A 25067-nucleotide genomic window follows, 5' to 3' on the forward strand; every position below is an offset into this window, starting at 1 on the left:
CCGAGTATGCAGAAATTTGTACTTCATTTGTATAGGAGCCACCCCTTCTAGAGGGAAAAGGGGCTTTGAACCAACAGGAAGGAGGGGTCTCAATCCACCATAGAAAAAATTTCTGCCTCCAAATACCTTAGGTTGCCAAATTTGGTTCCATTTGCTTGATTAGTTCCCGAGTTATGCAAAAATTTGTACTTCTTTTGTATGGAGCCACCCTTTCTAGAAGGGGGGTCTTGAGAACCACCATAGAAAAAATTATGTCTCTAGAAACCCCCACACGCCCAATTGGTTCCATTTGCTTGATTACTTCCCAAGTTATACTGAAATTTGTGTTTCATTTGTATGGGAGCCCCCCCTTCTAATGGACGGAGGGGTCTCAAACCATGCTAACAACATTCCTCATATCATACGCAATGTGTATGCCAAGTTTCATTAAAATCCGTCGAGTGGTTCGCGAGTCTATACCGGACACACGAACAGCATTTCATTTATATATATATATAGAGATAGAAGAAGATAACCGTTAGTCCGATAATTTTAGTGCCTTCAGTAACTTTACGTGTCAGTTAAAGATAAACAACTTTTCAGAAGAAAGTGTATTTCTAAAGTTAATATTCAAAAAGTTAGATGCCAATGCCACGTATACGGTTTGAAATACAGCTACTCAAAACACACTCAAAGAAGTGAAATCTTATTACAACTATTACAACTGAAGAGAGTAAAGTTTTACAAGCAATGCTCCAGAAGTTATAAAGTTTTATCCGTGTTCCGGGTCGATCTGTCCCATTATGCGACATTGTAACAGGGGGCAGTGGACTCCTATTCCTTGATTGGTCCGAACGAATTATGTACAAATTCTCTATAATTTGAGATTTTATGGTGACCAAAGTAGAAGAATGTTAGGAAAAACTTGTGTATTAACAATATCATCCACGGGTACGATTGGCCCTCTTTTACTCAAGAATTTGAGTAAGCTCTACCTATTGAGACGTTACCGTCTTGACTTCCCTCTACGGTCACCCTCGATGCCATGGACTAGCTTATCTGGAACTTCTTTACGGAGTTTTCGTGGTTGAGACGGTCGAACGCCTTTTCGTAATCAACAAATACCAGCAGAAGAGAGGAATCCTGGAATTCTGCTCCAATATAATGTGGAGCGTAATGACATGGTCTACACATGATCGGCTCGCACTAGCACGGAAATCAGCATGCTGCCACCGGAGAGTAACGTCGATCTTCTTTTGGATTCGGTTGAAGATTACCTTACAGAGTATTTTGAGAGTAATACAGAGCAACGTGATGTCACGCCAGTTATCGGATTCAGTTAGGTCTCCTTTTTTAGGGACGTAAATGTAACCCTCACAAACTTTCCAGTTTGTGTTTGCCTCCAGCGACGGACTGCAAAAGCTGACGTCGATAACGGATTCTCGCCCATCTTTACGGAAGATGCCTTCGTTCACTATGTTGACATCCGGTTTGGCAAGAGCTTGTAATACTGTAGATTGTAGCCACTTGTATTGGTACATCTACTTTCCCAATCCACTGCCCAAGGGTTGAAATCTCCGCCAATCACGACTGGTCTCCGATTGCTGAACTGTTCCGACAGGTTGTTCAGCATCTGGTGAAACTGCTCTATCGTCCACCTTAGGGGTGCGTAGTGACTCAATACGAAAATGCCGTCAATCTTGGCGATAACGAAACCGTTGTTTGTACTTGCAATCACTTCCTGAATAGGGTAACATAAATTGCAGCCATCCTTGCTCTGTCCTCAATCCAGCTACCGTTGTCGGGACGAACATGTCAACGCCACAGCAATTGCTGTTCCGTGTCACAGTTGTTTAAATTGATTATTTTCTGTCAGTTTACGCGTTCTTATAGACCGAGCATCTTGGACCACCTATGAAGTGGCCATTTCCTTCCTCCTTGGTATACAGCATGCATTTTGGCGGCTTAGTGCAGTCTTTCAGCAGTTCCTCGCCTGGTGAGCAAAATTCTAGCATTTAAAGTATATTTCGGGTAGCTGGGTAGCTCTCAGTGAGCACACTGCCCACCCCACTTTAACTTTGCCAGTCTCCAATACCTTACTGGCTGCGGCCACAAGGAGTTTAATCGCTGCTATCTGGGTACTCCCATATTCTTTTCTTAGTCGTACAGAGTAAGGTACCTCTCCTAGATGTGCTTGCTCCATCAGCGCAGTAACTAGCTCGTCTTCCGTCGTAATTTCGTCCAAGTTTCTACAACCGAGTGTTGTCTCTTGGGACAATGCTCTCACCTTCACTTCACCAACCAAGGAGTATCCAAGGAGTGACGTTCTGCGCCGTTTCTTCGAGAGCAGCGTGTGGTGAATTTTTGCCTTGTGCCCGGTTCGCTGTGGTTGTAGTGTTTGCAGATCTGTCTCCATGCTGTTGGGCTCCCCCTCCAGGCCGCTATTTCCCTTTGTCATTTGCGCTTTTGTCACGGATGTCACGGTCCTTTATGGGATACCGTGTGCAGAGCCGAATCAGCACTAGTCAGGAATGTTACCCCTGAGCCTGCAACCACCTACGTTGGTGCGAGTTTTAAACGTACCTGGAGGCCTGCCCAGGTTTTACCGGGACGAGGCAACCGCATTATTAGCTCACATGCCGTTTCACATAGGTCCTAAACGTCAGTCCTGTGCCTAGTATTCCATAATTAGGATCTTATTGGCGTCAATTCTCATGTGCCGCGTGGGACGCTCAAGCGTGGCCTTTTTGTTTAAAGTCCTGAGCGCTAACAGACTGTGGTACCAGGCACCCCTAACAAGGGAAACACGCTTATCCACTGGATCCGAAACACCCTTGACATGGGGATAAGCGCTCAGATGGAAGTGTCGATTTCTATCTCAAATGACAAATAAGATGGTATTGATAACAAAGGTTCCTTTCACTAAATTTCACTGAATTAAATCAGGTTTTTTACTAAATCTGTAATCTTAAACACGGTAAAAGGAGCAATGTGGGTAATTAAGAGCTCATCCAATAATTGAATTATTTATAGTTGAGCCTGCTTGGGCCCACTGTCTTCATTGAATGTTGGAATTTCATACAAGTAGGCCGAACTTGAACGTGCTTGCATGCCATCTTTAACGCAACTTGCATACTAACGATTGAGCTTTTCCATGTATTATGCTTCAGCCATAGCCAAAACCAAAATCGAAAGAGTCCCATGCAGAGAAGACGACAAACTGGATCGTTACTCATCCATTGATTGATTGCAAACATTTCACTGACCCATGTCACGTCGTCGTCGGTTCGGCTTCCGGGGCTGTTTATGCTAATTACCTAGCTAAATATTTTGGCAATTATCACTTAACCAGTAAAGCAAGTTCGGATGAATCATTGCTTTCCCCTAAGTTTAGGTTCTAGGTCTTTGGTTACCGAAAACTGGAACCAGTTCGAAGGGACAGCTAAAGTTGTTGACTTAAAAACCCACGTTACCTTCGATTTGTTTACAGTACCGTTCAGACGACAGTCCAAGTTAGAGGTCAATTCCGAACAACAAACGCCATGAATTTCAAACTGTTACTCCGTCTCAGCTCCGTCCTGGTCGCAATCGGATTGGTGACCGGTAAAGCCTTACCGGATGCGGAAACCACACTACCACCCACGGAACTTACCACCATGGAGGCGGAAGCAAGGTACAACGAAGACGTTGTAGTGCTGGAGCCGGAACCGGAGCCGATTTCACCCTTCCTCAAGATTCACCAGATGCTGGCTGCCGTGCAGGATATGGTAAAGGAAACCGCGGAGAAGACGAAACTGAACGTCGAACTGGCAACCGCCAAGGTGACCAACAGTGTTAAGAATCTGTTCAAGGGAAGCTCGCTGAAAGTGACGGACAAGAACCCGCACGAGCCGGAGGTGGTGCTGGTTTCCATGCCGGCCAGCTCCGGGTACGGTGGCGGTTACGGTGTCAAAGACGAACAGGGTTACGGCCAGTATGCATCAGGGTATTGATGTGCGGGACGCAGAAACAGGTGTGAATTATTTATTAGATATTTATTTGTAAATAAATGAAAAATTATTAAAAAAAGCAGTTGATGATTTTAAATTATTACAACAAATAAACAAGCTTGTTAGTGTCGTAAAACGTTTGCTATTTATAGTGAACTGTCAGCTGGTTTGCATCTAACCAAATGTCGTCGATCACTAAGTGGTTTAATTTGATTTCGATCCCACATTGGTAGATTGCCAATCAAATTAGCAAGTGCAATTTACGGTTGCAACTATCGTAAATGAGTAGAGAAATCATTTACAGCATTTAGTTGTCATCTACATTCGTGCATGTATGGATACATTCCCTATTCAGTATTGCTCTTTTGATCTGTACACTCGTGATGATCATTGGTTGACAATGATTTGTTTTCTCGAGATTGTCGAGCTTAGCTACAATATCAAGTCACGATGTGGGTAGAAACTGTGGCTGACATGATTTTAAACGTGTCGATCACAATCGATTCCTAGTCTAATGGAAAGGTTACTGTGAATTATACATTATACCTTTATACCTTTATTATAATTATACCTTCCACCCTTCTAGAAAAAAATTTTTCAGCCAAAAGCAAAATTTTTTTGAATATTAAAAAAATTGAAAACCATTTGTTTGGCAGGTAAGATATGAAAATCGAACCGAATTTCTCCATTATCTTTATAGACAAACTCAAACGGTGGCTTGATTATTAGTTACCTGACCCACTCGGGATGCGGTTGACGTCAGCTCTGATCTAACTGGATGGCGAAACCCGTTCCACCACAAGTAGATACGATCTTGCTGGCCAGAATATACAAAACAAACATTCAGGTTTCAACAAATATATCGGTCAATATGCAACTAAACCGCTTGTTTGATTTCAACCGCGTACTTTTGGGTTCAACAAAAAATTAAAATATATAATCAGCTTAACGAACTGCAGCGAACTGGTTTAGTTTAATAAACAGTAATTCCCCAACGTCGGACAGCTCCCAATACCGGACACTTTTAACTTTCATAGTTGCGACTTATGTTTAAAATTAGTCTTCTAAATTAGTTTTATTTACTCTTAGCTGTCCGTCAGGGGGGAGTGGGGGGGGGGGGGGGGTCTTCGCCCTACAGAGTTTTACAATATAGTTCGTCGGGACTCTGCTTGTTCAAGGTACATTTGAAGCATTTGAATCCGAACTGTTTTATAAGAAGGAATCATTATTGAATGGCGACTTTCTCGCCTTACGCTCGGTCTATTTAAATTTTGCACTCTTAAAATACTGTAACAAATTTTGATTCTTCAAACCAAAAGAAATCACAGCTCGTATAGGTATCAAGTTGTGAAAAACCTGTGATTACATAATTCTGCCACAATGATGATACAATATAATATTTGCCTACATGGAAACAAGCCAAAATTAGCGTGTTCCATCCGCCACTGACAAATATTGATGAAGATTGATTGCAACAAGTAGAATAGAAAAGAAACCTGTTCCGAGAGCCACTCGGGCAAACCAGAAATCCTTTGCGGTTGATTAGAGCAGCGTTGAGCTGAATCTCGGTGCCTATTAGCTTATGGCCCATTCGTGGAGTAGCAATAGTACCTTTACATTGTTCGGAGGTTTGTTCCTGCAATGGTAATGATGTGATCTATCGGATTTGTATCTTCAAATAGGCTACAAGTAAACAGCGACAGAGCAGAATTGTTGGTGATTCGAACAAAGCTGCAACAACAAACTGTTAAAATTTTGATGAATCTCACACAAATCATTCAAGCCTTAATTTGACCAAAGATAAAAAAGTAGGTAAATATCATTAATCATGTTACGCAAGCAGCAGAAATTAAACATAACGAAGTTCCTCTTAAATCAACGCCAAAACTAGAATTCTTGGAAGATATAACTTCTTCAGCGAGAATCGTCAGATCGTTCGTTCCGTGTATTTTCGTGTACAAACTGATTTTGCTCGTTCTTTTTGTGCTAACTACCAATTTACGTTATCGATTATAAAGGCCCAAACACAATGCATACGGATTTTAATATTCCGTGGATTTCCTGACAAATTTCCGAAACGTTGTAAAATCCGTCAGTATTGTGTTTGGGCCTTAATTTCGTTATTTTTTGCTGGTTTAGTCTGTTATAATACGATCAGTGTTGAAATTCTTTGGCACAATTTGACTTGTCCACTGAAGTACTGTAAAACAGTAGATGGAAATGAATCATCAAGTAAACGCAACTTAAAAATTACTTTGGATAAACATACGGCTATTTTACTGGTAACCCTCCTAGAGTGCTAGTAATAACTATTTGCAGCTAGTTGTTGATAAGAACTTGAATAAAGTTTTGGATACCAATTTGCAACAGCTATGCGGCCAAAAAAAACTTATATACAGCAACGCACACTAAAAATGCCACAAATGCCAATACACGGTCGATTGACTGCTTATGCTAATGCTTATTGGCTACCTGGATAGTCATTGCACTTTCTGGGTAAGGGGCAAGATTGGAAACAACGACTGTCAAGTAAGGATAATAAGCAGTTCGTACATTTAATAGCTATACTGTAAGTAAAAATGAAGTGCGGAATACAGAAAAAACACCTTGCTGAAATGCTGGCCGCAGTGATGATGACCGCACAGACAAAAGAAAGAGTTTTTCGTTTCTAGGGCAATGCTATATTCACCAGAATCGGCACCACCCCATCATATTGGGTACAGTTATTGGTACAGTTTTGACAATTTTTGGAGTTGGTTCAGATTTTGTTATTGTGCAGCAGATGTAAGACGAATTCATTGTTTAGAAATATGGAAATTGAAATTCAGTTTTCCGTAATAGGAATCAATGCATAGAAAAATAACTTCTTGGTGCATGCAGGATTGCTGTGACTTTGAAAAGAGTGAACTATAAACGTTCAAAACTCTTCGACTTGCACGCTCTTCTTCTTCTTCAGCAGCATAGAGCCGGGGTGGCTCGTGCTGTTTCAAGCACTCGTCTCCATTCAACTCGGTCTTGGGCCACTCGTCGCCAATTCCCTAGTCGTCTCAGAAGTCGCAAATCGCTTTCGACCTGGTCGAGCCATCGTGCACGTTGGGCCCCCCTGTTCCTGGTGCCGGTGGGATTGTTGAAGAGGACTATTTTCATCGCACTGTCGTCCGGCATCCTTACGACGTGTCCGGCCCACCGTAGCCTGCTATCTTTCGCTAGGTGTACGATGGGAGTCTCCCCAAGCAGTGCCTGTAGCTCGTGATTCATACGCCTCCGCCACTCTCCGCTTTCGGTTTGTACTCCGCCAAATATCTTCCGCAGCACTTTCCGTTCAAACACGGCAAGGGCGCGTATGTCCTTCGTAAGCAGCTTCACAGCCTCAAGTCCATAAAGAACTACCGGTCTAATAATGGTTTTGTACGTTGGTAGCTTCGTGCAGCGGCGTATGCTTCCTGATCGTAGCGTTTTACGAAGGGCAAAGAAGGCCCGATTTCCCGCTTGGACGCGCCGCTGGATCTTCTTACTAGTGTTGTTCTCCGCGGTCACCAGCGATCCCAAATACACGAACTCTTCCACCACTCCAGACCTGAAAGCGGCTTTCGATCGAGTCGACCACGGGATATTACTTAGCAAAATGGAAAAATTAGGTGTATCTGTAAACGCCGTATGCTGGTTCAGATCTTACTTGACTAATAGAAGTTTGTGTGTCAAAATAGGCTCTGCTGTCTCCAACTGTTTCTCTAATCAATCAGGTGTCCCACAAGGCAGCAACCTGGGTCCACTGCTATTTTCAATTTTTATAAACGATGTCTCACTTTTGCTCTCACATGGCTGCCGATTATTTTATGCCGACGACACTAAAATTTTTAAAGTCATTACGTGCCTGAGTGACTGCGCGGAGCTGCAAGAATACTTGAATATATTTGTGGATTGGTGTGTTAGAAACCGCTTGACGTTAAGCATAGAGAAGTGCAATGTGATTTCGTTTCACCGAAAACGTACGTCCGTTGAATATAGCTACACTATTGCCGACCATCGTCTTCTTCGTGTACAGTGCATAAAGGATCTGGGAGTGCTACTAGACAATGAACTTACGTTCAAGACCCACTACGAAAACATAATCTCGAGGGCCAACCGACAGCTGGGATTCATTTTCAAGATTGCGGATGAGTTTCGTGACCCACTGTGCTTGAAATCGCTGTACTGTTCGCTTGTGAGATCAATCCTCGAAACTAGTTCTGTTGTGTGGTGCCCATTTCACGCAAATTGGTCACGCAGGATTGAAATGGTACAGAAAAAATTCGTCCGCTATGCTCTTCGCCATCTCCCATGGAGCGATCCGTCCAATTTGCCGACATACGAAAGCCGCTGCCGACTTCTCGGTATTCAGCCATTGGAACTGAGACGACGAATCGCACAAGCAGTTTTTGCTGCTAAACTTCTGACCGACCACATTGACTGCCCGGCATTGTTAGAGCAGCTGAACATATATGCTCCCATACGACCACTACGACAACGAAACTTTTTGTACCTGGAGCCGCGGGCTCATTTGTTTGGTGCTAATGAACCGATACGTGTTATATGTCATCGTTTTAATGAAGTATTCGAAATGTTCGACTTTAACGTGTCCATCAATGTCTTTCGTGACCGTCTTCTTGATGTTTTTCGTAAAAATTAGTTACTAGTTTGTTCATTAAGACACAAATGTTAGATGAATTTTATACATAAACAATAAACAATAAACTTCTAGTTCGTCTAGTTCGGTTACCGTCCGTGGGAGGCGCGCATTTGTTTCCTTTGAGCCTCTTCCTTTCATGTATTTGGTCTTCGCCGCATTTATTTTTAGCCCAATTCTCCTAGACTCCGCTTTCAGTCTGGCGTAGATTGCCTCCGGCGTCGCAAATGATATCGAAGTCATCTGCAAAGCCTAGAAGTTGGCTACTCTTGGTAAAAATCGTGCCTCTCGTTTCAATGGCCGCTCGTCGGATCACCCCCTCAAGAGCGATGTTGAACAGCATGCAGGATAAACCGTCACCTTGTCTCAACCCTCGCCGCGTCTCGAAGGGACTCGAGAGTGTCCCAGAGATGCGTACGAAACACATCACTCGATCCAATATAGCTCTGATCAGTCGCGGCAGTTTGTCCGGAAAACCGTATTCGTGCATCATCTGCCATAGCTTGTCTCGATCGACTGTATCGTATGCTACTTTGAAATCAATAAAAATGTGATGCGTGGGCACGTTGTACTCCCGACATTTCTGCAAGGTCTGTCGGATAGTAAAAATTTGGTCCGTAGTTGCGCGAGCCCCCATGAAATAAAACCTTGTGCTATCGGTGACAACCGGTGTAACAGGATCTGAGAGAGTACCTTGTAGGCGGCGTTTACCAGCGTAATACCACGATAGTTGCATCAGTCTAGCCGATCACCCTTTTTGTAGATGGGACAAACCACTCCTTCCATCCATTCCTCCGGTAGCTTTTCCTCCTCCCAAATTCTCGAAATAAGCCAGTGTAGAGCCTTTGCTAGCGTTTCTCCGCCATGTTTATAAAGCTCTGTCGGTAGGCGGTCCTTCCCAGCGGCCTTATTGGTCTTCAGCAGCCCGATTTCTCGTTTGACTTTTTGGAGATCAGGACGTTACCCAGCAAACACCAACTCGTATATCAATGGTCGAAAATCGTTCTTGACTTTTAATAAATTCAGGATCGTACATATAGCCTATTGAAATGCACACAAGTTTATATTCTGTCGTATTTCAGGATAACGAGTGATTGACCTACGACTTGCAGTACAGAATTGTATATCATTATAAAACTAATCGTTTTGAGTTGGATCTCATCGCATACAAAGACTTCTAAAGTGGAATTGTTAACGTATATTTTGTAGTACGTATATGGCCTCTAAATTAATACGCATATGCTAGTTTTGTGCATCAGATACGATTTTTCAGGGTATATATACCTAAGTACATATAACTCATTTGTTACTCTGATATGCATATAAAATTGTTGGCTGGGTAACGGGTGGCAACTAAAATTTTGGAATTTATTTCTCAAGCTGTCAAAAAAAGACGAAGATATTTGAAGAAGATCTGATTTACTGAAATTAAAGATACATTGTCCATTGTTGAAAAAAAATTTAGTGAACATTTGGAATCGTTCCGTTATTGGATGTTCGGCGAAGCTTGCGTTTGATGTCGGAACAGGCAACGGCATTGTATGGCCGTCATGTCAACTTTGCGAATGCATCTCTTGATTCTACCAACCAAATGTTTGCAATTCGTGGTTCTCCAGTTATTTATGTACCCCAAGGAGCTCAAAATCCCGAAGAAATCTTCCATTGGGCGACGCTGAGGCAGATTTGTCGGGCTGTGGACACTTATCTTCTTTCGGCTTTTCATTCCAACTCTTTTTAATGGTTTGCAGATGTACTAATAGGAACAGTTGAATTTTTTTTGTTGGCTTACGGAATCCTTGTTGTTGAAAGTTCGAGAAAGAGAACCAAGACCTTCTGTGTCCATAATTTTGGCTGGTCTTCCACTACCTTGCTTGCGAGTAGTTGTTGGAGATCTTAAAAAAGGTAAATAGTAGAAGCCGCAACATTTTTGCTTTTTAAATGTTGTGCCGCATACTTTTTACCGAGATCTTTATGCAATTCGTAGAACGGTACAACGCGCTCGCGGAATGCTTCTTGGTTTGACGCCATTTTAAACAAAACTTAACAAGCATAAACAAAATCAAAAATACTGGCAGAAAGAGAAGAGAGAGAGAGAGAGAGAGAGAGAGAGAGAGAGAGAGAGAGAGAGAGAGAGAGAGAGAGAGAGCTAACACATACACACTCTCATTTCTCTCTGAGGTCATTTGTTGTTGTTCATAGGGGTTCCGAAAAAAATCCAAAATTTTAGTTGCCACCCGTTACTATCTTCCATGGGCGCTCCTATGTTAATTTCCGTTCCGCCTCCTTCTGCGACTTCGCATTGAGGTGTTTATCAAAGAACCAAAAGATTAGGGTAACCAACGTATTTTGGACCCCATCAGCAGCTGTACATAATTTGGACACTTCCATTTGATTTTGCCGTAAGTGTCCAAATTATGTACAGCTGTTGATGGGGTCCAAAATACGTTGGTTACCCTACTAATTGGTCATATTTTATTGTCTGAAAGTTGGAAATAGATTGATCTACTGCAATGCAATTTGATGTAGGACATCAAATCATTTTCACATCATTTTATGCCTGCTGATGCGCAAGGTACTGACGGACGGTATGCTTTATTCAGCCGTTTATGCATGCTAGTTCCCTTGGTTACGTGTCAACAAATAATTGCCGTGGAGTCGTGATTGTAATCGAAATAGATTGAAGTTTTTCTGTAAATTCAAGTGACCACTATAGGCAAAATCGACAGTTATAAAATCATCATAATTATTTTTTCAAACACAAGGGGTGAGGTAAGTCACAACACTAACACCAAAACTTAAGAGAGTGGCAGTAGAATACGACGAAAACATAACACTCCCTCTCCGTCGAAAAATGAGGAAATTTCGAATTGACCTAGTCTATTCCAACCGAAACAACCAGCTCAAAAGTAAGTTTGGTAAATCAGTTCTCTTGAATAAATTTAATCATTTCTTTATTAAATATTTTTTTACCGGAAAAACTAATTCTTATGAAATCTCGCAGATCATCAATTTCATGAAAAGTGGATCAATCAAGATTCAAAAGTACTCCTATTTTGTTCAAATTTTGTAAGCCTATAGTAGGGGGGCCCTGTAGCCGCAAGGTTACCGAGTCTGCCTTGACAAGCGAGTGGTCATGGGTTCGAATCTTAGTAGAATCAGGCCGTTCGATGTTAAGTTACTTTAGCATTAGTTTATTCTCAGGCCCCTCCACCTTCTTCCTGCTGCATTCTGCATTTACTAACAATGAAAGCCTCTTGCCAGGGCAAGTTATAAGAGTGGTACTTGCTAGAGGTGCGAATGAAGCCTCTTGTTCAAGGGTAAATTATAGCTTGTTCCGCTTCCTGGTTCTATGAACGAGATTGGTAATGCATAAGTAGTAAGGAACACATACATACACACATACACACCCTCACTCTGTGCTGAACTCTGCTTTACCGACCATGAAGCCTTTAACCGGGATTGGTTATAAGAATGATACTTGCTCGAGGAGCGAATGAAGCCTCTTGTCCAAGGACACTTCCTGGCTCTAGCGCTAAATTGGTTGAAAAGTAGTAAAAAGCGTAGAGGGAAAACGGGGTGAAAACACACCGACACTTTAGGCACGGATAATAAGCAGTTCGCTCACTCTATAGCGATACTGCAATAACAACGAAGTGCGGAACATCACCCGGATAAGATCACAATAGATCAAAATGCTGGTCGTAGTGATAATATCCACACACAAAAAAGCCTATAGCAGCAGTATTTTTCAATTTGGCGTTTGTAGTGCCTCTGAAATAGGGTAGGCCCAAAAATCTACTGTTTGCGATTTTTTTTAATTAGGCCACTACAAATATTTTAAAAAGTGTTTGTCCCCCCGGCGATGGGCCACTGAAGGGGGGGGGGGCGGACAAAAAAAACAAAGAAAATTTTTTAATCGAGCAAAAAAAATGGATTTTAGGCATTTTTATTTAAGTTTAAACGTGAAAACCAAATCTATTCTTGCTTTTAATATATACGTTGTTAATTTCCATGCAAAAGTCTATGTTTGGACACGCCGCCCGTACTGCGGTCGGTATCACTGTCGTCACTCGTGAGTGACCTACATGAAAGCCGCGTTATGTATTCCCGCTTCTAGTATAAGAATAAGTCTTTGTTGCGCCTCACGCTATTGTTACTAAAATCCATATAAACCAGCTCAGATGCTGGTCAGCAGTTAATTGTATCATTACCCAGGTAACCAATAAGCATTTCCAATGCAATTTAAAAGCAAACCAATAAGCATTTAAGTTGCCTTAAATGCTACTTAAATGCTATTTTGGCAAAATATGCGGCTACTTTACTGCTAGCCCTCTTATAGTGCTGACAATGCTTATTTGCAGCTAGTTACCAACAAGAAGAATTTAAATAGAATTGTGGATGCCAATTTACAACAGTTATGCAGTCAAAAAGCTGATAAACAACAACCTGCAGTATAAAACGCCAGGGATGCTAATAAACGACTGATTTACTGCTTATTTTAATGCTTATTGGTTACCTGGGTAGTATCGTTATTATCACTATCATTCTCATTATCATTCTTAGTATAGTTCAGTACATGCAGTAGCCCAGTTGCTACTTGTCTCTGTTGCCACCACTGTTACGTGGCTAGATTAGAACGAAATGTAGTTGACTTAGTGCCACTGCCGGCCTGCTTACCAGCAGCCGCCAGTATTGCATAATTGTTACCCCGTTTGTGATATAAGTGAATATAACTCGTATAGTAAACCAGTGTACTATTCAGTAACCGAACATAAAGAAACCCGTGATTCCCTGAGTCAGTGATCCAAGTTCACCAGGCCTTAATTGCCCGGTACAGTTTACTACAATTGGCAGAGGCCAGGAAGGAAAATTAGAAAACACAACGTAGGGCCTTCCACAACGGACGAACAGTCTACGAAATAAAGACAAAAACGAAAGAAAATTTTTTGGCCGATTTTCGGAAATTCCGCTGTTTGAATTTCCATTTCTATTTCATGCTAGAAGCGTTAACTCAACTCTTACACTTATTTTTCAAGTTTTTCAGGCTGTAGAGCCCACAGACAATTGATTTTATAAAAAAATTTAACTCATATCCTACAAATTAATGTTTTGCACCTCGATTTTTCAAGCCAATTTCCAAGGGGGGAGGGCGTGACAAAAACTTTTAAAATGATTTGCAATGGTCTTACTTTTGAATGACTGAACCGATTTTCATGATTTTGATACCAAATGGAAGATTTCTCTTCCATTTTAGGGATCTTCAGCGAGCAAACAGATATATATATATATATATATATATATATATATATATATATATATATATATATATATATATATATAATTAATTGGCTACGTGGTCGAAGAAGAAGCTGCCTGGGAAGAAGCCAACTGGGGTGGAACGAGGGTCTCGATGAGGAACGTGAGAATGAGTGTATATTCCGCCATAACTCCGGAACGCCTGGATGGTTCTTCATCAAACTTGGCACACAGATTTTTTCACATGAAAAAATCAGCGCTGCGGGTTGTCATGAGGCAGGCGGTCTGTTACTAGGAGGGAGGAAGATTCAAATGGGTATAGCAGTTGTACAAGTGGCTGGACGACAAGAGGGGATGCCTAAACGGGGGTAGCCATTGATAAGGGGGAGGTTCAAAACGTGAAAAAAGCTTTGGGTCGTTTTACAGGGATTACCGAAAAGAAAACAAATTTACAAGTGGCTGGGAGACAACAGGAGGGGTGAGCTGACAAAGTGTAGACACATTCCAATGAGGTTTTGTTGCTCACATTATGAGAACTTCCGTTCAACATGAGAATTACAATAAAAGGTGTACATACAAGTGGCTGAAAGACAAAAGGGCCCGAATAAGATCGGGCAATCAGCAAGTATAAAATTAAAAGTAAGATGGTATAATAGAGGTTCCTTTCACCATCAGGTGGATTAAATCGAGCGTTTACTTCCTACGTATATTTTTTGATTCAAAACAAGAAAAATTATTAATAAAACAGAAAGTTTAAAGTCCGTAAAGATAAATAGCCTCGGGGACGGCGACCACGATGAAGCTTCCTTTCCCAAAACTTGCAGCAGGAAACAAAAAAATTAACCAGTCAGTGATTATATAGTCGTTGACAAGCTCTATCTGATATTATATATAGAAAAGTTGACTAAGAGGATAACAAAAAATGACACGTATCGGGGATTTAAATAAATTGACACAAGAAAGTCTCTGCGGTTTCTTTATTAAATCACCAATTTCGTTGGAAATGGCTCTAAACATTGAACACTAGCAATGCACATCTTTGAAAGTATCAATATCTTCATAACACCAACCAAATATTTTTTTATGAACATTACCATAGATTTTCAGCAAATTCTAAATTAGCGTTCATATATTACACTCTGGTGGCTTTGCTCAATCCGAAAAGTCACTTCAAGTAATGCTTGTTTTACTTTTTTTGATATTCAACGTGAAAATAAATTTTGTCAGAATGCAAAAATCGAGCAAAATTATCTGTCTTAATTTTGAAGAGATATGGGTAAAACATTATTATTTGTTAATTAAGTGATCGTAGGCTAAAAGTAGCAATAAACGTAACAAAATTTTCAAAATTTTGTAAAATAATACATTTTCATTGTAGAATATATTCATGATTTTCTGAAGTTATTAACAAACGAATTATCGAAATAAGAAGTGTTAAATATGAGTTTTGCTGATTGTTTTTTAAACTTTGGTATTATTTTGATGTAAGTTTCTTTTAACATTTTTTTTCAATCGAAATTTTTTTTGGCGCAGGTTACAAAACTGTTTAACAATGCACCTAAAGTGTCTAATGTGTTTTCTAATATCAGCACAATGGTAATCCGAAATTAATGACAACAATTCGAAACATTCCGTTTTAAATGATCGACTTTCAAAACATTCCAAATAATAATCACCTTCCACTGTCAGTCAATAAACGACAGAAAGGTTCGCACTGAACACAGAGCCATCAGGTAATGACCGTGAATACCGAAACAGCCGGACAAAAGCTGACCATTTCCTCTACCGCCGCCGCCTGCATGGGCTTGGACTGTGTGTGAATCATAGCGAGCGGCCAGCAATTGACTCGATCATCATTCGGCCTCGCCTCGCATCGGCTGAGACGGGAAGAAAAAGTGCCCAATCAGAAGCCGGTAATCAACACACGCTTATTGTGTTTTATCCAGCACTTTTTAACCGAATTAATTCCCCTGTGAGGCAGTACAGTTCCGCGTAAGTGTATTTCTCTCTGTTGTTGTCGTTCCGGTGCAAAACCGTGACGTGACATCACAGCACAGCCTGTGCACAGCGCACAGGTGCGGCGGTTCGCTCCGTTGATCACGATCATATGTGATCGCTCGATGTTCTCTCGGCATTCGCTGTTGGACGTTCGCGCTGTGTAGTTCGTAATTTGCAACTCTGGTGAAACGGTGAAGTACATCATTCGCGATCGCTTTTCGTTGTCAAACCGGTTCTGGAATAGAATACATTAGCGACGATGATTCGCACGGTGACTTTGTTGATGTTTTTGTTGGTGGGAATTGTAGCGGTCATCGGTAGACCACAAAGTGCTCCTGGGCTAGATACAGTGGTTCCTACGAGTACGGCTGCGACCACCACCACCACCACCAACGTGGAAGGCAGTTCCCAACCGATCCCGACCTCGACGGAGGAAAGTAAGGTGTCCAAATTCTTCGATGACGTTTCTTCGGTGTTCAAACAAGGAACGGCAAGGGTTAAGGAAAGCTTCGAAAGTGCCGCTTCTTCGGTGAAGGATGGTGTCATGCGAGGATACGATTACGTGAAGGATAAGCTAACTGGATCGGTACAGACACCGGCGACCAACGCCACTGATACCGTGCCAACCACTTCCGCAGTTACGGCAGTTGAAACCAGTACCGTCGCGGTACGAGCCTCATCCAAAGCGACGGTCAGTTCCATTGCGAAAGCAATCAATGTCGAACCGAACGACGAGGAGATGAAAGACGAGAACGAGGATCGATTGATTTTCATCGGCGATGAAGAGACAGGTACGGATCCACCAACAACGACCATCAAAAAGGGCCTGGAAGATCGATTCATCATCGATGGACCGACGGCGTGCAAAACGGGCCAGTCGGTGGTCAACGGGAAATGTCGAAATACGTTCTGATTCAGTAGGATAATAAGCAGACGCCTCGAACGAGTCATCTCCAGATTAAGTGTGATTTTTTAATTTAATTCTATTACGCGAGTAATTCCGGGCAGTGCCCAAGTGTTTGTGCAGCTTGTGAAATCGAGTCAAATAAATTGAATTTATTCCCGTTCTAAGTATGATACGACGCCGGCGTGAAAAATGATTCGACTTTGCTGTCGCAAGAGTGATCGTCCAGAATAATTCTCAGATGGTGGCCACCGCGCCCCGCACCGGCACCGGTGGCGGAGGCTCGCCACGCAAATCGCATTATCGCACTTACTTGACACGCTAAATTGGCCGCACAATTGGGTTGGGTTGTTAGCCCGCGAACATCTGCCGGGCAACGTGCCCAGGCACGGAGGAAAGATCTCCGATTTCCTTGTTCGTGTGAGTGGATCGTCAGTTTGGCTGGCCTGGCCGGTTGAACCGTAATCTCAGGCAGCAGCAGCGTCGTTTACATTATAGCAAATTTGCGTCATGCGTCACAGTCGGCCCTCGTTGTCTGACAGTCCCCGACAGTCGACAGTCTGATAACCTCTAGCAAGCACCTTTGCGTTGACTGCTGTTGATCTATTAGTCAAGCTGCAGTTGCAACGAAGGCGGCAAGCAACGGAAAAGTGAGAGGAAATAAAACAGTAAAGTATTTGTACATAATCGTAATTGGCTAGATCCGTGGAAGATTCCAGCTTTCACGCGGAAAGCCCTTGAATTTATCTTAATCGAGTAATTTTCAGACCACTTTGCTCGGATTAAAGTTGGATTGGGAGCTTACAACCGTCGATTCTGGTCCTGCGCAATTTCTTGTGTCAATATTGTGTCTGAAAGAAGATTTCGTTATAAATGATTATAAAGATTATAATCATTCCCCGTTACTCATTCGGTTAAAGTTCGTGATCACGTCAGTAATCGATCCTAGCCTAGCCTAGATTTGCATAAATTAAAAAATAAATTGTTCTCGCTGATAAGCTGATATTAATTAAAAGCGAATCTTAATTATGTATTCAAAGTTGCATCATCAACTAGAAAGGAACGTCATCAGGTATACCGTTTCTCGTCCGTGAGATTTATCTTCATTCTGTTTTCCCACAAGTATAGAGCGTGATTAAAAAAATAAATAAAAATAAATATTTCTTTGGTCTGTTAGACCCTTTCCATCAGTTAAAATTTTTTTAAACTAGATTTCGACTATTAATTAATCAATTTTGATATCATTACCTAACTTTTCTGGCAGCCACGAGTCGGTATAACCATATGCGTGTTTGTTTTATCTTTTTTGTTTATCCACTGAATTAGACATTACTTAACACGTATCGTTTGGTTTTCAGATTGCTTAGGAGTCACATAAAAATACTTTTTAATCGTCGCAGAAGCGTTGATATGACAATGCATGCATTATTCGGTAAAATAGCCACTTTAAATATATTGACTTCTTCTATAATGTTACGTTCCACTTTATTAAAAACAATTAATCAACATCGCACAAATTAGCTTAACTAGTTTCGTTGGAAAAACATGCTCTATCATTATCTGCCGCAGCTCATTTCGTTTGACTTTATCGCACGCCGCCTTAAAATCAACAAACAGATGATAAGCCTGTTCTTGGAGGCGGCGAGGTGGACAAGCCTTAGGCCGTTTTCGTTCGTTTGCGGGTGTGCGCTGAACCGTCCAATCACAGGTTTAGATTCCTTCCTCTGACCAACCTGACCACGATGATGATTTTGACATCATGTCTTGGACAGCGGTCGTATTCGCGCTCCAACTGTGCGTAAAGTCGCCTATCACGATAAAAAGTGTGCCCAGCTCATGTCTATTACCGCAGCTCTGGTAGATGGTGTGACCATCCCTATACCTACGTACCATCGTTCCTTTCCAGCATACCTGGGATGTCGAACTTGCGGCTCGTTACCTCTTCAGAAAGCACGTGGGTACTTCCTAATTTCAAATCGTCAGTTCATTTTCGTTGCCTGGGTCTTTTCCGATTGTTCCGATCCGAGTTATTACTTACGTCGTTTGTGGTTTAGGTTTTTTTTAATGACGCTGGCAAGGCCCGCTCCCCATCCCATACTATCGCTGGAGCAGCGCTGTAGCCTAGCTATTGGGGGCGCTAAAAAGGGCTTGTATTTAGTAAAGCATTAACAATAACACATCAGTTAATTTGCACGCAACAGCCATAGCGAAAGCAGTCAAACAACTGCGCTTGATGCTTTATTCGTACTGCCAGCTCCACCCTGTAGCGAAGAAATTAAACCTGGTGAAGCACTTCGTATCCGCTGAATGGAGACAATCTGGCATTTACTCTCCCGCGAGAACGCCAAAAGCGTTGAACGGAAACCTGGTTCCGGACGCCCGATAGTGCTGTGCGACCGTAACGTGCAGCAGAGACTGGAAAAAAGGACCGAGAGCAAGGTGGTCTCATTGTTCCGCGCTTTAGGGCGGAAGGTAGGAGCAACCAGCGGAGCCGGGCAACCAACTCTCCTCAGTTATTGGCAATTGTTTGGAGAGCTTGATTGCCGTCTAGCTCGATATCTGTGTTGGAAGTTTGACTTGCGCCAGCATCGTGAAAACAGTTTTCTTGGTTCTGTGGAGCATAAAATTGTTCCATATTGTAAGACGAGAAATTTAGGATCGCACTGATTAAAAGCAAACGCACAGATCGGCAATACAAATTCTACTGACTGGTGAATCTCTTTATTCCACAATCTATCGTCGAACGGTAAAGACAATATTAGCTAATAAAAAAGTTTATTAAGGAAGGCTAGTAATTAAAAACCAGGGTGATGCTTTATTAATTTAAAATGCGAAACTCTTTAAAAATATGATCATGCTCGTTTGCAGACCTTTTGTCCCTATCGCACACACTCAATGATAACAAAGCACAGCTTAGGTAGAGCGTACAAGCGTGCGAAAATCACGCCTGTATCATGCAGCAAAAGCAATCGAAGCGCTGAGGAACTACGGCACAACAGTTTGTTCAACCACGTGATGGAGTTACCATGAGCACATAGTTTGTTGTCTTACTAACCTGTCTATTCCGTCTACTTGACTCCTGTATCTCTTCATAATTCACCAATACCTCTGGTGTTCCACAAGGTAGTAATTTTGGACCATTGCTTTATTTACATTTTTTAACGACGTCGCTTTGCTATTGGATATCGGTTGCCAACCACTCTATGATGAGACTAAAGTGTTCAGATTAAAAACGGTCAAACGAACGGGGGTCCACGGTTGTTAAAAATATTCTGATAAAATAGAAAACAGCACACAAACAGCTTGATTGATATTGTTTGAGAAAGAAAGACGACTCATAAGGCTTCGTACACAAATTACGTAACGCTTAGAGGGGTGGGAGGGGGGACGAGTTAGCGTTACTTGTTGTTACATAGGGGGGAGGGGGAGTCATGAGAATAGTTACGTAACAAACTTATAAATACCGAAAAGGCAGTTTCCAAATGAGGAAAGGACGTGTTGAAGGTGGAAAACAGTGAATCGGTTTATACTAATGAAAATTATGATACAAAATTATGGTTTGTAGCTGATGAAGATAATCCTACTAAATTTTCAGTTATTACGGTTGAAGACCATTTCAGGCAGCCCAGTCTGCTTCGGGGTACGATGCTGGCCTTACAAGCCGTCGTATGTTCGAATCTCGACTGGGCAGTGCTGCTATAGAGCCAGTAGGATCGTTGCACTAGCCCCGTAATTGTCCTGTACTTTAATAGCCGGCTGCGAAGTCTGTCGATAAAGAAGGGTCAAATTCTCAACAGGACGTTTATACCCATGGCCAGGCTTGTCCTGCACTCAGTGAACTTATGTTGCTTTTTTAACTGTAACACCTCAGCCAAGCAAAATTCGAAAATATTATGTATGTGACATTTATAGAGTAAATTATTATCCGTAAGACTGCTGAACTAAGTATTGCTCTATCTTTAGTATTTAGGGCACACTCCCAGATCACACTGGCCAAGGTGCGATCCCAGTGTGAACTGGGAGTGCGCCGTAAATACTAACGATAGAGCAATACTGTTTTACTCTATAAATTACAGTTAGTTAAAAAAGCAAAATAAGTTCACTGAGTGCAGGACAAACCTGCTCATGGCTTTGCTTTTTTACAATTTCAGCTTTACATGGGCCGATACCTGATTGTTGTTTTTAATATGAAGTTAATGCTGCTAATTTGCTAATCTTGCTAATTCGGTTGAATTTCTTAAAAATTAAAAAAAATATGCGATTCAAGTCATTTTTATTGAATGTTGAGGTACGAGGGGGGGGAGGTTTGGTTAACGTTACGTAATTTAATGGGGGGGTTATGCCAAGCGTTACTTAATGTTACATAGGGGAGGGAGGGGGTCAAAAAACCGGAATTTTCACGTTACGTAATTTGTGTACCACTCCTAATATAACTATTAGGAAGTACTGCAACACTAGATCTGATGGATACGATGGATACTAACTCTGCAATCCAGTACCTTCGTACTTATTACATTGAGTTCACCTGAAACCAGAGCAGAGCTGCCATAAATACAGATATTTGTGCATGCATAAATTTCGGACCCTACCGTTTTCTCCGGAGTATTTTAGTTTTTCTATCTAATCTTTTAAATAACATTACTAGTTTATAGAGTACTTCAAAATTCAGGAACATTTGTAGAGCCAGAAATTACAGCAACTGAAATAATTGATAGGTCCCAAATTTATGCATGCACAAATATCTGTATTTGTGGCTGCTCTGCCTGCACTCTTAAATGATTTTACCCGTAACTAAGTCGGATTTAGCTAACGCCAGCTTGAAACTACTCAAAATGCCCTTAAGGTGTACAAACTCAGATTTTGAGTAGTTTTGACGTAGGACTACGTCTTTGTTTACTATACTGGGACTGGGTAGCACTTTGTGAAAACGAAAATAGAAGTGTAACGTTTGAATGAAAGATTTCAAATGTTGATAACTACTAAACTACTGAACGAAACTAAACAATTTATATGTCGTTGGATAGATAAAATGACCAGCAATTTTTAGGGGGTAAGAAAGCAATCTTAAGGGGGGCTCTTATACAAATGAAACACAAATTTCCTCAAAACTCGAGAACTAATCAAGCAAATGGAACCAAATTTGGAATGTGGGAGTTTCAGAAGGCAGGATTGATTTTGTACGGTGTACTGAGACCTCTTCTCCTTCTAAGAGGGGAGGGGGGGTCCCGTACAAATGAAATACATATTTCCTCAATACTCTAGAACTATTCGAGCAAAAGGAACCAAAACTGGCTTGTGGGGTTTTTGGAGGTAAGATGTTTTTCTATGGTGTACTGAGACCCCTTCTTCTTCTAAGAAGGGGGGCTCCCATACAAATGAAATACAAATTTCCTTATAACTCTAGAACTAATCAAGCAAATGAAACCAAATTTGGCATGTGGGGGTTTTAGAAGGCACGAATTTTCTCTATGGTATAATGAGACCCATCCGTCTTTTAACAGGGCGGGGGGGGGGGGGGTTTATTTTTTCTATGGTAGATTAGAACCTTTGCTTTCTTTAAGAAGGGTTGATCCCATACAAATGAAATACAAATTTCTTCATAACTCGAGAACTAATCAAGCAAATGACTCCCAAATTTGGCGCGTGGGGATTTTTGGAGGAATGAATTTATTTGGAATTCTTTTATTTTATGATGCTTTGAGACCTCACTCACCCCTGTGCTAGGAGGATAATTCATTACCATTTCAACCTTAATGATGCACACAAGTGATTGTTAAAAGAAATTTCTATGTCTCAAAGGTTGCAGGCATTGTACTTATGAACCCCCGTCCACGTATTTTCAAAGCCACCATTGCATTAAATAAAGAATTGAATCTGAATATTTCTCTCTTCTCTTTTAAACATTCACTTAAACAATGGCACTCACAGATTCATATAAACATACTTATGCCAGAAATGCAGTTTATATTAGTCTTTGATCTGATATAGTCCTACATCACCGTTTCGTACAACCCTTTGGGCTGCATACCTTGTAGTTTGGGGCGAATCAACCAACGGTTGAAAGCCTCATCAAATAGTAAATAAATAAATACCTTGTAGTTTTCAAACCAAAAACTTGGTAGTAGAAACTTGAAAGTGCGTTATTTGTCACAGAAAATAATTCAATTATTAAGTAGCCAAATTTGGTTGAAATTTTTAACCAAACGTTTGAGTTTGTACGCTTTAAGGGCATTTTGAGTAGTTTAGCCTAGCTCTAACTAAATCCAACCTATTTACAGGTAGAATCCTTTAAGAGTAGGAAACAGCATTCAACATTCGGCATTCACCTCAATCGAAGTTTGAAGTAATTCGCCCTACGTTATACTACTCAACACCGTCGCAGCGTAATCGTGTTTTGTTTTTCACCACGAGCGCTACACTCTCGATTATTTTCACTCAAAACAGTGGGTGAAATCGCTCAGAATGCTTCTAAAGTGTATAGAGTAAAGGTCGTTTTCTTTTTTTTCGATTTATATTTTCTACGTTGTATTCGATAATTTTAAGAATACTTGGGATGTTCGTACATTAGACCGTATGAAAGAGTTAGAGCAAATGCTCCCATAAGATTTAGCAAAGTAAACTGTTTTGTTCATGAGGCTTAGTATCTCATCATATTTTATTTTCATATTAACTTATTCTATTTTATTTATTTTTTTTTTTTGTTTAATTATAGTCACTTTAATTACTTGGGTCATTCGTGACTTCTGCGGGGTTGGGTTTCGAACCTGGGTCCTCGGCGTGAATGGCGTGAATGCTAACCACTACACCGGGATTGACCCCTTATTTGTTTCAACTTACTTCACGATTAGTTGACATTTTCTTTTGCTTTATTTTATTTCAATTTCCTTATTATTCATTGCATCACAGTTCCATTATTGCACTTTGGTGTATTACACATCCTTTTGTTTGTTTTGATAGTATTTTACTCTGTGAGATTTGACTGTAAACTCGTATGGAGTTTTTATTTATTTTTATTTCATTTTACATTTAGTTTTTGGTATTGTACTTTGCCTAAATTTATATCTACTCTCGTCTTAAAGTCCTAGTTATTTCCATGTTTTTTCAAATTATTTTTTTTGCAGAAAATGCTTTTTCGTAATGACTTGCCACAATATATTTTTTAATGCTGTGGAATAACAATTTTTCATTTTTCGGTTATTTCGATTTCGTTTCTCTGATTTTCACTTTTTTTAAATTGCAGATCATTAATTTGTTTAGCCTGAATTTATCTTATTGGAATTAATTCTATTTCATGAACAAGCCGGTTTTATGCTTATACGTATATTATTTTATTATGAGTGTATGTTATATTTTGTTTTCTACTCTTATTTTTTTTCGATTTTATTTTATTCATATTTCCCAATTCTATTGCGTCAATAGAGATTACTTGTTTCACTCTTATTTTTGCGTATTTCTTCATTTCATGTGGTCCTGTTCAATTGTTATTTCCAGCATGACTTAAAACCATAATTTTCAAACTTCAAACTGTTTTGATGGATGTTGCGTATTTCTTTTATCCTGTTGCTTTGCTAATTAGCTTTAATGTTGTTCTGTTCTGCTGTCTTATCTAATAGGACTTGATTAAATCTCACCTTATTCGGATCAACTTGATATTACTATATACTTTTTAACTATTTAACATTTAATACTAATCAATTTCATTTCATTTTTGGTCATTGTATTGTTGTATAATTTTAATTGATCCAATTCAACTTGTAATGTTTGTTTTTTGGTTTTCCTTTTTTAAATTAGTTTTTATTCAGTTTTATTTTGTAGTTCACTTGAATAGTCCTATTAAATTATAATGTTTTGTATTTGGTTTTTGTCATTTCATTATTACATTTGATTGGTTATTTTTAACGCGTCGTGTTGTATTTCTTTCATGGATAGAAAAACCGAAGGAATTAAAAAACAAACATTTTATTTATTTCTTAAACACAAACTTAAACATAGGTAAATACTTTAATCAGTCAATTTTATTTACATCGGTTAGCTCCTCTAGCCTAGTGCCTTGTATCCGGCAACAACGGGCAGCGCTTTGCTAGCAGCCCTAAACACATTTTTCCCGATTTTTTCCTAGAATACAAACAAAACAGAAGACACGTTAGTTATCACAAAAACATATGTAATCAACACAGCAAGAACATAGTACGCTACCAATTTCTTGCCGAATTTCCACCTGGGTGCCGCTTCGGTACCGGATTGTCCGAGAAGCAGGACCACAGCCACCACCAGA

At 40.6% G+C, this 25067-nt stretch overlaps 1 protein-coding gene across 1 annotated transcript; it reads left to right on the plus strand.

Annotated features, from left to right (window-relative positions):
- Positions 1 to 16042: 16042 nt before the first annotated feature.
- Positions 16043 to 16961, plus strand: LOC128745736 (uncharacterized). Its single transcript, XM_053842816.1, has one exon. It carries the CDS (start codon positions 16148 to 16150, stop codon positions 16799 to 16801), a length of 654 nt encoding a protein of 217 aa, XP_053698791.1. The 5' UTR covers positions 16043 to 16147; the 3' UTR covers positions 16802 to 16961.
- Positions 16962 to 25067: the final 8106 nt, after the last annotated feature.

Source organism: Sabethes cyaneus, chromosome 1 (genome assembly GCF_943734655.1).
Source record: "Sabethes cyaneus chromosome 1, idSabCyanKW18_F2, whole genome shotgun sequence".
NCBI lineage: Eukaryota > Metazoa > Arthropoda > Insecta > Diptera > Culicidae > Sabethes > Sabethes cyaneus.

Coding starts and splice junctions, on each gene's coding strand:
- LOC128745736 (XM_053842816.1), top strand. CDS start 16,148: ATGATTCGCACGGTGACTTTGTTGATGTTTTTGTTGGTGGGAATTGTA.